Source organism: Cavia porcellus, unplaced genomic scaffold (assembly GCF_034190915.1).
Source record: "Cavia porcellus strain 051 isolate PalLab524CR breed Dunkin Hartley unplaced genomic scaffold, mCavPor4.1 scaffold_24, whole genome shotgun sequence".
NCBI lineage: Eukaryota > Metazoa > Chordata > Mammalia > Rodentia > Caviidae > Cavia > Cavia porcellus.
The window spans coordinates 38,091,712-38,111,452 of NW_026947507.1; the positions used below are offsets into that span (position 1 = coordinate 38,091,712).

Genomic DNA, 19,741 nt, shown 5'->3' on the forward strand with positions numbered 1-19,741 from the left:
AGAAAATGGTGGCTAGTTGGGCATGCAGGTATGTGATTTGGCTGCAGCAGGAAGATTGTGAGTTGGAGGCCGCCTGGGCTACACGGTAAGTGCAAGGATGGCCTGTGCTGCAGAGCAAAATCCTGTCTCAAAATACAAACAGGGAAAAATGGGTACTGCATTATTTAGTTTTTGGTCCGTCTTCTAGTTAACATCATTTTCCTGGTCTTCCTCCTGCCCCACAATTGCATACCAGTTAGGACCACTTACTATGTAAATGTCATGTCTGGCTTTTTCCATTAAGTAAAATGTGGTAGCCATTTCTTTACTCTTAAGAAACTTCATTCATCCATGATTGTGTATTATTTAATATGCCACCGTTTTCTTAACCAGCCACCTGGAGCCTGTGTTTCTTCTATGAATGGAGACCCTGCAGAACTCTCAGCAGAGATGTGGGGCGGATGTTGTTATTGGTGGATACTCCTGCGTTGGTGACCTGATTTAACTTAATTGCAGGCAATAGATTTGGAATAATTATTTGAAAAGTAGTTCTTGATTTAGTAAAGGAGACTGAGCAGATTTCATAAGGAGATTTCCAGCTGCAATGAAATTAGCTGTGATGTTAAGTGAATAAGATGTGTGAGCTCCCTGCTGGGCCTGCCAGCCTTGCAGACCTCAGCTTTGTATGCCAAAGCAGAAAGCTTCATCCTGTGCCCTCCTCCTCCCCCAGCCACTGGAAAGCAAGTGCTCGGCCTGGCCTGCATCCCGTTAGCCTCCCAGTACTGCTTTGGAGATGAAATGAAATGTCACAGGCCTGTGTGGAGACCCCGTGAATGTCACTGTCACACATCTTTGCATGCATCTGGCACTGAAAGGCCACTATCCTGAGTTACATCCTGGGAGGATGTAAAGTGACAGCTGCAGCTGTCCTGATTTTTAATCACCCTACTTCACCTGAGTGAAGCCAGACACTTCCGATTGGCTCTAATCCATTATAGAGTTTTGAAGTAGGAACTGGGGAATAAGAAAAGTGCTTTTGTATAAATGGGGAATGGTTTTCTCTGATGCCATGATGGCTTGGGGATGGGAAGGGGGAAAGAAAGGAGCTTCTCCAAGGTCTCAGCATTGAGAACTGTGCTCGGAACCAGTCACTGCTATGGAATGAAAAGAGAAATAGTCACGGATGATACAAGTGATCTCTCCTGGCTTCTCTTTCCATGCTGCAGGACCTCAGCAGCACAGACCTCATCCGGCCCCGCATCAGCCTCGTGTGCCAGATTGTGCGTGTGGGCCGCATGGAACTGAAGGAGGGCAGAAAGCACACCTGTGGGCTCCGGAGACCTTTCGGGGTAGCAGGTGAGAGGCCCAGACACCAGTGTGCATGGTGCAAATATCGCACACAGCAGAAGGCAGCACTTGGGATAACATGGTGCAGCCAGGCTTGATGGTGCGTGCCGATAATCCCAGCACACTAGGAAGCTGAGGCAGGAGGGTGGCAAGTCTGAATCCAGTTGGAATCTCAGCCAGACCTTTTCTCAAAATAAGTAGGGATAGGGACATAGCTCAGTACAAAGGCCCTGGATTTAATCTCTAGTAATGGAGAAAAAAAAAAGAGAGAGAGAGGCATAGAGGATGACAGAGATAGGCGGAAGGAAGGCAGGTTGGTTGGTCGGTTGGTCAATAGTATGAGCTACCCATCCCGCTTGAGGGCCTTTTTCCAAAGGAATTGAAAGCTATATCAAGGACAACCTCATACAGTATTGTTCATAGACGCATTATTCCCAAAAGCCAAAAGGTGGAAGCAACCTCAGTGCATGTTAGTGGGTGAGAGGATTAAGAAAGTACAGTGAATTATCCCTGGAAGGAAATATCGTTCACCTGCAAAGGAAGGGAATTTTCACCCAGGGCACAGCCCGGTGTGTCTGTAGATCGTGATGCCAAGTAAAAGCCAGAGACACAAGAAAGCAGATCCCATATGAGTTCACTTACATGGTCTTCTGAGGGGAAATCTCAGTCCTAGAGACAGGAAGTAGAGTAGGGACCGCCAGGGTCTGCAGGGGGGACAGTGTTGATTAGGTGGAGATTTTCAGTTTGGGAAGACGAAAGGTTCTGCTGGTGGCTCTGGTGATGGTGTACACCAGGGGAAATGTGCTTTGTGCCCCTGAGCTAGACACTTAGGAATGCTTAGGATGAGCCTGTCATGGTGACACACACCTGTAATGCCACCACAAAGGAGGCTGAGGTGGGAAGATTGCACATTTGAACTAAACCTGGCCACTCAGTGAAGGACCAGCCTGGACTCCATAGCAGTCGAGAGAGAAAAAGAGAGCCCAGAGATGGGAAGAGGGTTTCCCATTGACACAGGCCAAGTCAGGCGTACAGCATTTACTGCCCAGGCTGCCAGTTCTTCTCTTGGATTGTCTGTCTTCCTGTTGGTCTCCCATCCCCACCGGCACTGTGTGTGCAGAGCCTCAGAACTGGCTATGCAGTCCCTGCTGCCTGTGTCTGTGTACTGGTGGTGGTGGTGATGGTGATGGTGGTCAGGGGCAATGAACCATGCCAGGCAAACTGTCTGCCACTCAGCTTCTCTGGAAAGCGGTTTACCACTTAAAAACAATGACATGCCTCCTGCAGCTGTCAGCATCCCACAGCTCTGGAGTCTTTCCCCTCTGCCCCCCATGGGCCACACCAGGGCTGATGAGAGAAATAGCGTTACTCTACTTAGAATCAGCCTGGAAGATCAGAGAAGGCAGGACACCGTGGACCAGGACTGTTTAGCCTACCTGTAAAGCAATGTATGCATTGTTCCCTAAAAAGACTTAGAATACATTCAATGACATTGTTATTCAAAATAGGCCAGAAAAGATAGGCATGGCCTAGCTCACTGAGGAGCTTAACTTTAGGCCCAGGCTGGGCAATTCAGTTAGCAAGACCCTCATTAAAAATAAATAACAAAGGATAAATGTGAAAACTCTAGGTTTGATCCCCAGTACTTAAAAAGGGGAGCAGGGGAAAGATAGACTTAAAATTAAGCTTGGGGTTTTTGATTTTCAGCTTAGCAGAAAGGAAGGGGTGTATGTCTGTGTGTGCACACGTGTATGTATGCAAGGGTGTGTAACATATTGAACACATGGAACACTAAGGAGACTAATTTATCAGCAGAAGTCAGGAGTCACTGATGACAGCCTGGGCAAATGCATCACCTGTTTATGGAGATCAGTACAATTTTGTAGGCTTTGTTTCTGCAGCATTGGGGATTGAACCCAGGCCCTAACCCCTGCTGAGCAAGTGCTCTACTGCTGAACTATACCCTCAGCCTCAGTATTGTGGGGGGTTGGGGGATATAAGCTTCCACTAAGGGCTAACAGCACGAGGGACATGAATGCTTGGCTTCCCACACCTTCCTGGCACCAACAGTGTTTCTTACGCCTTACACACCGTACTGTCTTGAGTTATTTTGGAGAACACATTTCTTCCCTTCTTCCTGGATTTTCTGTGTGAGAACTGTCTTACATCCCAGCTCTTCCTATAATCTCCGGAGAGGTTATCTGAGTGGTAGATTGTTAGTGTGTGTGTGTGTTACAGTGAGCCTAATTTATTAACCAAGGACTCAGCCCTTTCCAGGTGCCCTGTTTCCTGCCAAGAGCTTGATAGTGACCTGCTTACTATTTTTCTAGGCAGTCAAGTGAGGCGGTTACATGATTTGACTCTGGAGTTACCCTGGCTTTCCCTCTTAAATTTATGACTCAGAGCCAGGTACTTAATTTTCCTGCACCTTAGCTTTTAAGGAAGACCTAATAATATCTTACTACATACAGCAGGCTTAGCACAGTGCCCTGTTAATTACCCTCATGGGGGAAGAGCAAATCACGGGTGGATTTATTTGGTAATGCTGCTCCTCAGGTTCCTGTGGGAGCCAGGTGAGAACATGTCCAATCAAAGAAATGCATGACCTCTTCAAGTTCTGAGTTTCTCTCTGAGTCTTTAATTCTCTTGATGGTCCTGCCAAAATTATGAGTTCTCCCTGGGTTGAATGCAAGCTCCCTAAAAAATAATTGTTCTCCAGTTTCTGAAGAATTTAGCAACTTATTCTTGCAGAATTCTTCAAAGGGGTGGTGTGTGGGATTGATGGGAGAAAATGTAAGCCCCTTCCCAGGCACCTGCTTCAGGGCTGGCTATGTTGGGCAATAATCATTGGCAGAGGAATAAAAGAAGTGTCCTAGCTTGGTATCTTTCTTCCTCTTGTGTCCTGGGTTTGCTGATGCTGTCCTTTTCTATAGCGACTTAGTGAGGCATGAAGCAATTACTTTCTTTAATTCAGCTTATCTCTCTCCTAGTGATGGATATTACTGATATCATACATGGGAAGGTGGATGATGAAGAAAAGCAGCATTTCATTCCCTTTCAGCAGTAAGTACTTAGGCACGAGTCCCAGGTGACTTGAGACCAGGACTAGCTGTGTAAATGGTGTGTGAACTTGGAGCCAGGTACTAGGAACCCTTTTCTCGGGGACAGAAAAAACCCCTCTGCTCGAAGATTCTCAATGAGGAGGTTGGCTAAAGACTTTTTCCTCAAGGTCTTTTATTTTGGGCTGTAATTTGGAAAGGTAAACTGGGCTTTTCCTGATTCTCTACAAATAACTGAAGGAATGGAAAAGATGTGTGTGTGCCCTGAAAACCAGAGAAAGGTACCTTGCAGGTGTGAGAATCCTGTGAAGTGTAACCGCAGCCCGTCCTATGGGATGGGTATCTCAGAAGACCGGGAATCACACTAGGCAGCATAGGGCTTCTCACACTGTGTCATAGACTCAAATCTCCAAGGAATCTGCAAACGTCACCCAGTGGGTCTGAGGTCTACATCTAGGACACTCGCCTGATGATGTTGATGACACTGTGTCCACACAGCCCTTTTTTGGGTAGGAAGCGTTGGGAGGTGAAGAGGGAAGGACTGGGGAGCACAGGAGGAAGGCAGCCTGGGAGGACTGGCAAGGGCCGCCCACAGAGCTGAGGCAGAGCCCTCAGTATGAGGGCTTCATACCGAGCTGTGGAGCTGGGCTGGGGCTGAGAGTGAGCAAATCTCAGTCGTCTGCAGCTGAGAAGTACAGGTGGGAGCTTGTGACCCCTGTGCATTCAGACGCCTCACCCTGTCCACAAACAGTGTTCCCCTCAGGGAGGAAATGACCCCACCAGGGCCCATAGTCCCCTTGGAGGTGTTGTCTCTGCTACCTGGCAGCTACTGCCACAAATCAATAGAACAAACACTTCCAGAAACTAGCCCAAGGATATTCCAGTTAATATATCATTTTTACAAATGACGGCTGCCCCCTAATAGAGAAAAATAAATCATGCAAACAGAGAAAAATAAATCATGCAAATGTATTATCTTTGGAGAAAATAACCTAAGCATTTCTCACACACACACACACACACACACACACACACACACACACACACACTATAAATGCATTGAAGTTCAGTGAAATGTAGATTAAAACAAAGTTTAGACTTGACCAAGTTTTTAAATTCTACAAGCTATCCAGGGCTTGGGCAGGTGTTTGGAAATACGTCTTGCTTCTAGGTGTATAAATTGTTACAGTGCATTCAGATCTTAAGATTATGTACGCCATAATTAATAGCGATTATTTCTCTGGGTTTAACTATTTGTGGTTCCATCGCTTCTTTTGGTGTTCCACAATAAATGTATATTATAGTTTATATTGTTTAAAACATAAAAATCCTGATCTTTCCATTTTCAATCTGGCACTTTTGAACTGTTCTGTCATGCTACAGATAGCTCATGCTGGGCAATTTATCCCACATCAACCTGAGGCAGTCTGTTAATTCCTTTAAAAGCATACTCTTTTTTGATGTCTATAACCTAAATGCCTACCTTCCAGGACAAGTTCAGTATTTCACACATCTTAGGGCTCACTGTGCGCGCGCGCACACACACACACACACACACACACACACACACACACACACACACGTTGTATCGCTTACTGATGGGATATGTTTCTGAGAAACGTATCCTTAGGCAGCTTTGTCATTGTGGCAGCATCACAGAGTGGACTGACACAAAAATGACCAGAGTCTACAGACTTCTCTGAGACCATCAAATACATGCAGTGTATTAGTGACTAAGATGTTACAATGTTGTACACAACAGTATTGTGCATTATATAATACTTAAATACATGTAAGTGTATTAAATGCATGGATTACATTTAACACAGTATTAATGTTACATTGATCCGTTAAATTTATTAAGTAAATAAAATACACTGAATAAATGTAAATACATAATATTCATATTCATGAGTGCACATACAATCTTGTTGTATGTGTTATATATATTTTAAATATTATTCCACCCGTGTATCTCCATTTAGGAGCAGCATTCATGAATAGAAAGTGGCTTGAACTGTGACTGTATCCGTTTTCACCTTGCCGGTGGGCTCTCCCTCTGGTCATATGTCTCCCTGCTCGCTTGATTTTTGAATCAGCAGCTGTGTGGCAGAAGCCAGCCCTGAGATCATCTCCACTGTAGAGCGATACATGCTTGGAGGCCCCAGGGAATCCAGCCGTAATTTGATTACCACTTGCTTTGCAGCTGGCAGCCACCAGATTTGCCTTGCCAGTTGCAAACCTCTGGTGCTTGACTTCTAAGATTTATAGTGAGGGCTTTCATGATCTTTGATAGTGTTCCATACCGGAAGGAAGTGTGTCTATATCACTGGTCCCTTTACTGAGAGTTATGTTGGGAAGCAACACGTCAGGTCGTAGCAGTCCAGTTCCCAGTCACATGTGGTGGTACATTTTCATCTTCAGGGTCCAAAGCGGAACTTGTCAGCTGGGCCTCCCTCCATTGTGATCTTAAGTGTGGATCTAGGAACACATCCCAGGGCTTGCATGCAGGCTGTACCTGTGTGCTGATGGTGAGGGTGGATGGTGGCCTCGGGACAATCCAAGTCTGTGGTCAGACAGGCTAGGAAGCTGAGGCCCAAGGGAGCCTGCTGCAGAGCACAGCCACATCTGCCTTTCTGCTGCCTCCTTCAGTTCCATCCCAGGGGCCATCAGAGAAGAGCTTTGAGCGTTGGCTCGGACTCTGTTATTCACAGCCTTCGGTTTTAGTTGCTCTTGGGTTTGCTTTTTCTTATTTGTCTCGAGTCACTTCCAAGATGTATTCAGTGCTTAAGACAGGCAGTCAGTGCAAAGATGAAAAGGAAATATGATTAGTGGTAAGGACAGAATTACAACAGTTTGTTTTTTGTTTTGTTTGCTATACTGGAGATTGAACCCAAGGCCTTGTGTGTGCTCTTCTACCACTGAGTCACAACCTCAGCCTCGTGCTTTGTTTTGAGACAGTCTCTCACTAAGCTGTCCAGGCTGGCCTTGAACTTCTAACCCTCGTGCATGAGCCTGTTTAGTAGCTAGGGTTACAGGTGTGTGTCACAGGGCCCCACTGAAGATTTAAAGATCTTAATTGGCTTTATTTTCTGCTCTATGATCGGCCAAACCTGTGCTCCATAAAATAGTGTTAGTCAGCCAGGTGTGGTGGCTTATTCCTATAATTCCAGCACTTAGGTAGCTGAGGCAGGTAGATCACAAGTTTGTAACTAGCCTGGGTTGCATAGAGAGTTCAAGTCCAGCCTAGATTATAGATGGAGACCCTGTCTCAAAACAACAACAAAAGAATGAAAGTCCCAACAGAAGAGTTTGGTTGTATAGAGAGGGCAAAAACAACTAACCAAAAGGAACAATGGATTAGTCATTTCAAAGCTACTTTACTGCAGGACAGGGACTGGGATACAAACAATGGAAAATAATCTATTCATTGGTTACCTGTTCAGGAAAAAGGATTGCGGTGGGGGAACTTCATTATCAGGATAGCCCATTGAAACTGACCTGTTTGAAGTGTGGCTGTTAATCTTTTTATCCTGATTTCTTGGAAGGTCAGAGTTAACTTAGTTTCTGCCTTCCACAGCACAGACTTTTAGCGGGAGTGATTCCATGTTGATTTTTAGCCTTATTTGTAGGAGCCCAGTGCAGGTCTAAAACCGTGGACCCCTGTAATCTGTCCATAACAATAGAAGGCACCTTTGGATAAGATATGGTGTTTACATTTCATTATTATTTCCTGAAGGCCACTACCACCTGCAGCTGTGCTGCAGAGACACAGACACACATGCACAGGCACGTACACACATGCATGGACACATGTGCACACACACACACCCATGGCACACACTTCTCACGTCTCTTTCTGTCTTTCCCAGAATTGCAATGGAGACCTATATCCGGCAGAGACAACTCATGTCGCCCCTGATAACTTCCAATGTGATTGGAGAAAATGAGCCACTCACTTCAGTCCTGAATAAAGTGATAGCAACCAAGGAAGTGAATCACAAAGGACAAGGTACAGAGGCTGTCAGAGCCTGGGAAGGGCCTCTGGCCAGGAGGGAGGGGACACTGGGAGTCCTGGTCTTGGACTCCTGCCCTGTGCTGTCCCTCCCTGATATAAAACGCCCTGTGCTGGGGACCACCCACTAGAGCTAGATACTGCAGAACCCCTGAAGAGGGGAATGGGGAACCCACCCAACAGGAAAGGGCTGCATCACACTTGGATTTGGGAGTGCTGTGGAACTCTCCCAGTGTTGGCTCTAAGTAAATGCACAAAGGAAAAAGAGATTCAGGAGTAGGTGTGTTCCACCTGTGAGTAAGTTGATGCCATGACACTTCTCAAACCTCAGAGGAGGGAGACCATAATCCTGTCCGTGGAATGTGCCTTGGGAAGGAAATGGGCTGCCTACAGAGCCTGGTAGTTCCTTCCAGCGCTGCCATTGAATATTCTGCTGTCAGATGTTTAACTTGGAGAAAAGCTCTGCTTTTGTAAACTTGTGGTAAACACCAAAAACAATGAAAATCATCAAAATTTTAAACTTTGAATACCAAGATAGTGACCATATTTGGATAAAGTTAAACATTGGTCTACTTTTTTTTTTTTTTTCCAACTACCCTCCTTTCTGAAAGATCAGCAATCCGATAAAGCTTTATTTTCAGTAAATTTAGTTTCTGGTATATACACAAGTATCCTCAGCGGACAATAAATAGCGTGGGCCATAAATAAATAACTAAACAGATTTGGTGTCTTGGAGGTCGTTACCTACCAATGTACTTTTAGAGCAAAACTCATGCTAAATAGATTGCTATGTCTTTTTTTTGTTTGTTTTTTAATGACACTCATGGTAGCACATTCCCAAGATCCCAGGACCTGAGGCTGAGACAGGAGGACCGTGAGTTCTAGGCCACCCTATACTACATAGCAAGACCCTGTCTGAAAACAACAACAAAAAATAGTATTTTCTTTTTGATGTAGAACAACATGACAAACACTTTTCAAATGTTTTTCTGTTCTTTACTAATTTTTTTGCTGTTCCATTAATATTTTATTGATTAAATTACTCAAAAAGAAAATTAAAACCGTATTTAAAAGGTTTTTTTATTTGTTAGTTTTAACTTCATTTTCTCTTGTAAAATCAGGCACCATTTCTTAGCCAGGTATGGCAGTGCATATCTATAATACCAGCTCTCGGCAGGCTGAGGCAGGAGGATCCTTGCAAATTTGAGACCAGCCTGGGCTACAAAATGAGCTCAAGGTCAGCCTGAACTGCACAGTGAGACTGCCTCCAACAGACCAAAAACAAACAAACAAAAAAAATCAGGTACCATTTCTTTAAAATAGAATAAGTATTCTGTTTGAAATTGGCAGTTTAGAAAATTTAGCTATTACCTCTAATCCATATGTTGCCTGGAAGTCAGATAGCTTGTGAATTTCTTTTGATGATGGAGAACTTTGACATGGTGGACCCTGCTCTGACTTTCAGCCTCGTTTTTTGGGATACAGTATGAGAGCTTAGTCCAAAACAATGACCTTTAGTAATTTTTACAGAATAGATTTAAGAAAATTCAGTCCACTGTAGAGGTAAACCCGGAAGAGCTGATTGTCACCATTGTTATTTAAATGCATCTATAATGATTACTGTTATAGTGAAACTGTTCCCATATGTGGAGGTTAACTCCCCAAGAAAATTCTGGAAGTAGGACTTCTGGGTCCTGTGGCAGAAAGACTTACACCAAAGACATCCATGTTGCCAAGCTGGGGGATCCTAGGTCTCCCTGGTGGGTGCCAGGCACCGGGGTGGAGAACTCATTCTTGTTCTCTTACCTGCTTTGTGTTGAAAAATCTGTACTAATGTGTTTGAAGGTGAAAAGAAGAACCACAAAGCGGTCTCGCATTTTAATAAGCAGTTTGAAGATGAATTACTCACTTTCATCGTGCTGTTGAGTTTACACACGTGCACACACACAAAAACACACACGAATCATAAATTTCCTATCTCAGATTTTATGAACTTTTTTTTTCTGTTTCTTTGAGGCAGAGTCTCATAGTCTCACTATGCAGTTCAGGCTGATCTTGAGCTCACTTTGTAGCTAAGGAGGGTCTTGAATTTGGAACAATCCTCCTGCCTCAGCCTCCCAAGTGCTGGGATTACAGGAATGCACCATCACGCCCAGCATCTTTACTATAAGGGACCTGTTTTATATTACACAACTCATGGTTTTCTTCATGTCTGTGTGCCAGAGATTGGTAAAATCATACAGAGACCCGAAAGCTTATCTTTTCTTTCCTTCAAGGGCTTTGGGTGTCCTTGAAGCTGTTGCCTGGTGACCTCACACAAGTTCAGAAGAATTTTTCACACTTGGTTGACAGATCAACAGCCATAGCCCGCAAAATGGGCTTTCCTGAAATAATACTCCCAGGTAAGCCTTTCCGTGTCTCCTGTGTTCTGTTCCCCTTCCATGTACGAGTTCCCCGATAGGACAGATTGCCATTTGAGTCCATGAGACTCAGTCATTTCCATTCAGTGGCATCACGACAGTGATGGATTCGGAATGCCAGATCTGCCTAGTGGGCAAAGCCAGGAAAACCCTGTGAAATGTAACTTGGCACTGTCTACTTACCCTCCTTCCGTTTCTGTTCCCTGCAAATCCTTCCCTAGTCTTCTGGGAGCAAGTAACTACTTGGGGTTCCTGATGCAGGAGGCTCACATGCTTGATTTGTATGTATCTTTCTTTCCTCATTGGGCTCGGTCCCAGGGAACCCTCTTTCACACTCTTGAGCTCCTTCTTTGCACTGATATTCCTCATTCCGTGACAAGAAGGTAACAACTTGCACATTTTTGCTTTAATTTCCCCTTTTTGCCACCACATATTGGTGATCTGTCTACACAGGCTGACTTCTGTCCTTTGATGCCATGAGTGATCTTCATCGTGGTCTTAAATGTCAGTGGTCATTGGTAGTCATACATAGTAATAAAATTTCTAGAAGACCAATCGTATCATGTGAAAAAAAAATCCTAGAGAACCAACTTGTTATCTACTACATAAACATTTTAGTTCTTTCTGAGTCATTCAAGAACTTAGTCTTCTTCCTGGAAATTAATGGACAGAAGCGATTTGTTGCAGCGTACGTTGTCTGCATATGATCATCGTTGCATGCATATCGGTGGAATGAATGAGTGGAAGTTATGAAGGTGGGATGATCACCTCTTCTCATAAGAGCAGGCAGCTGTTCACCAATTAGTGCATCCATTCCAGAGTGATTTTACTATGCTGTATACCCATTAACGTTCTGGGAAAATGTTTTGTGTTTTTGTTGTTTAAACAAAGACAGGTAATAGTCCCTAATGAAAGCATCTTTATTGCTAGGAAAGAAAGAAATTTGAAAGAGTAGAAGTTTATTGCTTGGACAAAATGAGTTTATTTTTGAAATTTGGCATGAAAAAGAAAATGTTACAGTGCTTGTATCAATAGGATTGGTTCACCAGGCAGCAATGGGCTTTGAAATTGTTCTCAGCAGCCTCGCAACGCCGGTCTCCCTGGTCAGGGATTTCGAACACTTGGGAAACTTGGTGATGCAGACACCCAGATTTCCAGAGCCCAAATCTCAGTGCTCCAGGTGGGTCTGGGATGATTCCAGATCTGAAAAACGCAAGTGCAGACAAAGCTCCTTCAACCCGAGCGCCTTGCTTGCTGTCCCCATTTGCACGAGCTCTGTTACTTTCTAGCTTTGCTCTCCCAGCTCCCTGGCCAGCTCAGGCACTCTGCCTCTGCACCCTCATCTTAACTGGCAGGGCCTTGGACCCGATTATCTCCATCCGACTTCAATTTCCCCCCTTCTGTCCCTTCCAGCCTTTCCTAGGGTCACCCACAGTTTCAGTGTCACTGAGTTTGACAGTGTCTTTGAGCCTCCTGATCAACGCTGAACTCTCAGCAGCGTTTGGCACAGTGGGACTCCTTCCTCAGAGCACCCCCTGCCCTCTTGCCTGTGCTTGTCTTTGTCTCCTTCCCCTTGAGGCCACTACTAGGAATCCTCTGCTCTCATTCCTCCTCTTCCACTTCCCTAGTACCTGGTCCTTGGGTCCTGTGTGAATTTGCTAGGATCACCGTGACAAAATACATCAGAGTAGGAAGTATAAAAAGAAACAGGAGGAATTCGTTCTCTCAGTTCTGGAAGTACACAGTCAGGATGTCTGGTTGTTGGTTTCCCATGAAGTCTTTCTTCTTGGCTGGTGGGCAACTATCACCTTGCCGTCCTGACATGGACTTCACTCTGCCCGTCCGTGTCTTCCCTTTGTCCACTGTTCACACCATATCTTCACCACTGAAACCCCTTTGAGCTCCGAATCTGTGTGACCAGTTACTCCTCAGGTCAGAACTTGAGTGGAGATGGTTCCTTCCCCTTCCCGGGTCCATCTCCTCTGTGCTATAATTGGTTGATTCTTCCTCAGTGTCCTCTTGGATGCCTCACCCTCCTGTACATGCACAGCTGGTGCTCCTCTCTTGTATTTTCTCCCAGGGGAAGCCACCCCTATGCACTCATCTGCACAAACGGCAAGCTGAAAGTCACTTGGCCATCTCACTTTGCTTTCCTCGTACAATGAAACCTGACCAGTTTCCCCTCTGGAGGACCTCTCCAGCCGACACCTTCTCTGTCTCCATGGCCACGGTGGACACTGATGCCCTCGTGTCTTCCTTGGACATGCAGCTGTGATTATGTGACTGACGTGCCTGTCCCCCCCCCCCCCCCCCCCCCGAGCTCGGCGGGGGCGTGGCTTGCCATGGTCTTCCCAGCACTTAGCGCAATCCATGGCACAGACCTGGATCCCAACTAATTCTTTTAAGTGAATGTTACAGCATCATCTGATTAGGCCAGAATGTATTCAGCCAGCTAATTGTCTATGTTTTTGATGCAATCACGCATTGTCTGACAGTGGTTTTACCTTCTGAGAAGTGTCATTAGAGGATTTGATGTGGAGCGAGTATCAGGATGTACTTAGGTTACAAACTAAAGCATCACTAGGTAGCATACTCTTGGGAGGACATTGAAACATTTATGCCTGCAGTTTGGTACATATTAGCGTTGGAATTACTGGGTGTCACTTAAGGCTTTTGACATAAGCTGTCAGTTCCTCCACTGACAGTATGTCACTGAAGATTTCAGCCGGACTTCGGTAAAACAGCTGTTTTTCTTCCTCCATCAAAAACTGTAGGCAGGATCTTTTTTTTTTTTCACATAAGAGAAGGGATAAAAATGACAAATGCTCAAATTAGGCAACCCTGTTTGCTCACAGTGCTGTAACTGTTTTATTGTTCACACAGAAAGACAGCTCATACAGTGCAGTTGGTACTGTCATTGTTTAACACTGAGTCTTCTCACTTGGAACGCAAAACGCTTTTCACATATTCCAGTCCTTTGGGTACCCCGACAGCACTTAAACTTCTGTTCTCTATGAGAGTTGTTCATGTATTAATTAATTAATTAGAATACTTTTTCTGCTGATTAACAAAAAGTAAAAAATACTGTGGCATTGATTTTAAAAAGCTGAATTAAATATATGATATACTATAGCCTTTTAGAAATAGCACCTATCTGGTGAGATGAACCTATCATTTAATAAATTTCACTCAAAATCTATTCAATTAATATACATAAGATGCTAGCCAGGATCTGGCTCAGCATGCAGTAAAAAAATTGTCTTCGTTATTAACAGGTGTATTTACAAGGCACTGTTGGAAAAGTTATTAGCTAATAATTATAATTATATAATTATATATATAATTATAATTATAGTAATTACTTAGTAGTAAAGAATTACTACTGAAAAGAACTGAATTTTTTTTTTTTTACCACACCTACAAAGATGTCGGTGAAACCCGTTTGCTGACTGTATAGATGATTCTCATTTCCCTTCCGCATTGCATCGCATCCTGAAAGTCCACAGCCGCTTTTCTCAGCAACACTCACGCATGTCCCCATTGCAGGGGACATTCGGAATGACATCTACGTCACCCTGATCCACGGCGAGTTTGACAAAGGGAAAAAGAAGACACCCAAGAATGTGGAGGTGACCATGTCCGTGTTTGATGAGGAGGGCAACCTCCTAGAGGTAGGTGGCACCCCCGGGAACCTCACTGCCATCGCAGTATGATATGGCTGCTTTGCGGTATGACACACTTCCAGCCTTACTAATTGTTCTCTGTGTTGGGGTGCCTTTGGTTGTTCACAAGGAAACAGTATAAAACCTGGGAAATTTGTGATCATCAAGGACCATTTTTACTAATGAAGCCATGTAGAGTCTTCTTGGGCTGAAAAATAGCCCCAGCCACTGAGGATCAGGGAGAAGCCTTGGATGCAGTGTTCTTTGTCCTTTTTGTGACTCTCTAGCTTCATCATTTCCTCTGGTACTGGAGCAGGGTGGCATAGGTACCCTGCCATTTTGAAAGGCTCCTTACTTTCCAGTGGGCAGGTGGAACCCAGAGACGCCTGGGGCAGAGGTCAACTCTCCACTGCTCTGTGCTTAATCTTCAGAAATCTGCAGCCATAAATAGTGAACTTTTGTCTGGAAAACTCAGCAGTTAGCGGAAGAGCTGGTATGACGCTCAGTGCAGTGCGCTCCATCTCTGGCAGCTTTCTGTCTATACAGATAGAACATGTGGGCAAGCCTGGGAGGCCTTGACTCTGCCATTAAAGAAGAGGGGAGGTAGGTGGTCACTGGAGACCATCGCCCCTTCCGCCGACACCTGTGTCCCAGGGATGAGTCGGAACTACAGCTGTGCAATCCAAGGGGCAGACGCTTGGGTCACAGAACTCACTGAGTGTCCTTTTGTGAAGGTGCTCTTCTCCACAATGTTCCTGTCTTTGAAGAAAGCAGATACTCAGTTTTGGATAGAGCCTTTGAGCCCCATGAGTCCTAGCAACATATCCGCTCCTAAGTTTCGTTTCCTAACTTTGCTAACCAGCTTGGGAGCACCTCCATCGAGTCCTTGCCCTCCTGCACAAGGTGATTCGTTGCTTGGAAAAAGTGCAGTTCCAAGTTTCAGTTAACACGCTGAGCCATTCCACCAGGTCTTAAAGCAGCACACAGGCAGGTGTGGTGTTGCCAGCCTGTAATCCCCATACTGTGAGCCTGAGGTAGGAGGATCGCAAATACAAGCCCAGCCCGGGCATCTTGTCTCTACCAAAAAAAAAAAAAAAAAAAAAAAAAAAACTGTCAGCAAAACTCTCTCCAAAAAAAAAAGCATGGGGTGTGTTGCAGTGTGAAGGCCCTGGGTTCAATCCCCAGCACCACAAAGGGAGGAAAGAGAGGGAGGGAAAGAGGTAGGACAAAGGAGAAAGAATGTGTGCTTGAGAACAGTAGACTAAAAGTCACAGGACAGAAGAACATTTGGGTAGTGCTGGGTCTTTCGCTGCTACCAGCAAACCCTGTAAAAAGAGTGGTAGAAATTCAGTCTCGCTCTGCTTTCCAGCCCCTAAAATCCACTAGCTCATTGATGCTGGCGTAAGATGTGGCTCAACATGTCGGGGTCTCATGCACAGTGAGTGAAATATGCGCTTACTTTCCAAGGTGGTGGTATCCTCTCCCAACTTTTTTCTTTTCATCCAAAGAAAGCGATTCATCCTGGCGCTGGATACGAGGGCCTGTCAGAATACAAATCAGTAGTCTACTACCAAGTCAAGCAGCCCTGCTGGTATGAGACTGTCAAGGTAAGCATTCGCTGCCTGTCACTGCTGCCACCTGTTGGACCTCACTTATATGCCTGTCTCCGTTTTACTCCCCTGTCATTCTGGTCTTACCCTCAAAGTTCTAGGTGAGCTGAATGAATCGGTAGTTGTAATTCTGTCTCAGAGCACCCGTCCTTCATAAACACAGCACTCTTCACTGGTATTCTTATTCAAGAATGGACAGAAATCTGAACAGAGAAATGTAACAGCTGGAATGAGGAAGTAACCTACCACAGTGATGCAAAACCAAACCAAAGGACATTTCACTCTCCACAGTTGCCTACTGTGCTTTTTTCTTGGCCTCTACCCGAGTCGTCTGGGCTTCTTTTTAGTTTAAAAGTGTTTTACAGATTCTGAAGGGTTTCTCAGATCAAGCACATCCCTTGGGCCCATGTGGCCCCGCATGCAACTAAGGAACAAAGGTTGTTGACCCCTCTTTCTGACTCTGACCGAGTTTCAAAGGCGAGACACCCAAGATCCTAGAGCCTCCCCTGTGTCAGCTCCTGAACTGGAGGCTCTTCTGAACCCGAGGTTGTGCCCCATTCTCTGATTGCCAAAGTCATGGGACCTCTTCACAAAAAACCAAAGTCAAGTCTCACCCACAAACCCACTAGTATTTCAACAGTCTTACAGCTCACAGTTTGGTCTCAGACACTGTAAGTTCTTCAGAGATAATGTGTTTAGATACTCACATAATGTCACATACTTGCATAATGTCCCATTATATAATCGGGCCATAGTTTACTGAACAATTTCTCACACATTTGCTGCTCCTTCTCTTGCCTGTGGCTGTTTCCCTCTGTGTGTCTAACCTGGAGCCTCCCTTTATCTTTTTTTTTCTCTGAACTAGACTCTGATTGTTACCATATCATATACATCTTGCAATCTGAAAGGTGCTACATAGATCTCAAAGTATGCTTTTTTCCCTCTGAGGTATTTACTGTCTATAATAGGAAACATTAGAAATTTATAATATCTACAGTGCTTTGAATTTATGATAAACACCAGGCTGAGCTGAGATGGTTTTATCTTAAATACAACTTAATCTCCTGTTAATGAAACCTTATAGCAGGCTCACTCTGTATTTGTGCTATAGTAAGATATTAAAAGCAAAACTAATTATTGTTGTATATCTCAAAATATCTGGGAGCAGGGATTTTGAATATACTCAGCATAAAGAAAGAATAATACATTATGTGCATGTTCCATTTTATAATCGTGCCATAATTTATTTAACTATTTTCCACATATTCACTCCTCCTTCTTAGATGGATATAATTGTGTATGTACTAGAAACATATACTAATAAAGAAAAATGTTTAAAATGGAAAAAAAGTTACCGTGATTTGATGACTGGACAATATATACATGAATGGAAATGTCCTATTGTTGTGTTGGAATAAATAAATTCATTACCTTGCACCTGGTTCTGTACCATGAGCTTTGACTGCAAGGTCCTGGGTGTCGAAGCTGTCAACTCCTTCCCTCTCGCAGGTGTTCATTGCAATAGAGGACGTCGCACGCTGCCACATACGGTTTACCTTCCGTCACAGGTCATCGCAGGAATGTAAGTATTAGTAAGATGGTGACATAGTTCTATTTTCAAGAATATTTTTTGTGCTTGACAATACTTTTGTGCTCTAGTTTGGTACTTGGAAACTAGAATGTTGGCAACTTTATCTGAGAATTTATTGGCACAAAGCAAATCAGGATCATCAATTTTGCTGGGTTTCCATAGTCTGTGTTGGGACTGTGTCCGGCGTTTCCCCGATGTGTTCTCTGAATGCTGACCTTCTGTAAGACACTAGTGGTGCTGTATGGTGAAAAAAAGGGGTTCACAGTGAAGAGGTGAAGGAAACCACATTTCCTCTTAGACTGTCATAGTGTGTCCAGCCAAGATGGCCTGCAGCATGAAAACTGCTGGCTTGATCTCTCCTTTCTGGCACTTGTCACTTATCTCATGAAAGAACTCTTTCAAATGTTAAGGCTCAATTTACGCAGTGGCTTTTCTAAAGCAGTAAGAGTAGAAAACAGATTGTTTTGAGCTGCTCTCAACACTTCTGCAGGCGTCGTGCTTTCGTCGAGCACTGTACAGAAACGTAACTCCTGTGTCCAAAATGACTGGACCGCACAGGTCCATGTGCCAGGCTGCAAGTGAAGCTCAGAGTCTGACAGCCAGGAGGATGCTGCTACTCAGAGCCCCTGGGGTCTGGTTAGGAAGATGGACAGGGAAGTAGGTGCTTGTGTCCAGAAAAGGGTGACTTGTGCCACACAGGCAGAGCTGTGAGGGAGTTGGTGGCGCGGCTCCTTACCCAGTCTGCATGTTTCTGCATAGAGTTTCCTGTGTCTTGGCTGAGCCTCGAGGGTGAGCAGAAGCTGGCCCAGGAAAGAAGTGTATACAGGGATCCACAATAAGCTCAGCATGGTTTAAGTGAGAAGAAAAGAACAATAATAGCAGGTCGATAGCACATCCCTGTGATCCCAGCACTGTGGGAAGCTGAGGCAGAAGGATCACAAATTCAAGCCCAGCCTGGACCACTTAGTGACTTAGCCAGACCCTGTCTCAAAATAAATAAAAGAGCTGGGGATGTAGCTCAGTGCGAAGCCCTGGGTTCACTTCCCAGTAGCACAAATAATAATAGCAATAGTACTATCATGTTGAACTTCATGAAATCACCATTTTTGTAGGCTAAAATGTTTAGTATTGGTCACTTCATATGGTTGTACATACATCCTTGAATTTCTTCTGGGACTACATGGGGGTACTAATATCTGAATGTTTGCTGGAGATTTAGCTCAGTGACACAAGCACCTGCCTAGCAAGCATGAAGTCATGAGTTTAATGCCTGGTACCAAGATAAGTAAATTAAATAAATCAAATCTGGATGTTCAAGTCCTGGTAAAATAGTCTGAAACTTACCTGTAACTTGTGCCATCCTCTGTGTTCTTTAAGTCACCTCTACATCACTTATGATGACACAGTACAGTGCTGTGCACATAATTGTCATGCTGCAGGGAATAACGAGAAGGAAAAGGGTTTGCACATGTTCAGTGCAGATGTGGCTCTCGCATCCTAACCTCATGGTCCACACCAGCAGCAGCGTGAGATCGTTCTCACCTCTAGAGTTTAATCCTGAATCTTAGTTTGTGCCCACCATTACTTGGTGCCCCCTTTATATGCTACTACTTAGTTTAAGCTAGAGCTGAACTTTCTCCCAAGCTTCGCATATAAAAAACCCAAGGCACCAAGAAGCCCACAGGGTAACCAGTGATGGGGTTGGACCGACCCTGTGCTTTTGATTCTAGATGATTTTAGATGGTCAGGACCCAGGTTCTTTGTTTTTTTTTTTTTTTTTTTTTACAATGTTAGAAAAGAACTATTAAAAGTTAGTTTCTGATTTTGGTTTGGGGGCAGGGTGGGAAGACACCCTGTGCTCATAACAGCTTTGCCCCTAACCCCCCAGCACTGGAATAGCCCAGATCACTATAAGCAGGAAAATGTGTAAGCAGGTAAAGTAACAATGCTGTAGAAACTGGTGAAGTGGCATGGGGTCTTGGGACCCCGGGGCTGTGTCTGATACAAGTGCCCTGCTGTAGAAGTCTAGATGGGGCAGTGGGCCCAGAGGCTGATTTA

At 44.5% G+C, this 19,741-nt stretch overlaps 1 protein-coding gene across 5 annotated transcripts in view; it reads left to right on the forward strand.

The window, feature by feature from the left end:
• Dock5 (dedicator of cytokinesis 5) overlaps positions 1-19,741 on the forward strand; it is a 182,665-nt gene that overhangs the window by 98,059 nt on the left and 64,865 nt on the right. For all 5 annotated transcript variants that reach the window (XM_013143478.3, XM_063234885.1, XM_063234887.1 and 2 more), the window contains 7 exons: positions 1,206-1,335; positions 4,317-4,389; positions 8,258-8,397; positions 10,677-10,802; positions 14,367-14,491; positions 15,991-16,089; positions 17,602-17,674. In XM_013143478.3, the coding sequence (XP_012998932.1) occupies positions 1,206-1,335; positions 4,317-4,389; positions 8,258-8,397; positions 10,677-10,802; positions 14,367-14,491; positions 15,991-16,089; positions 17,602-17,674 (766 nt within the window). The remainder of the gene's footprint in view (positions 1-1,205; positions 1,336-4,316; positions 4,390-8,257; positions 8,398-10,676; positions 10,803-14,366; positions 14,492-15,990; positions 16,090-17,601; positions 17,675-19,741) is intronic.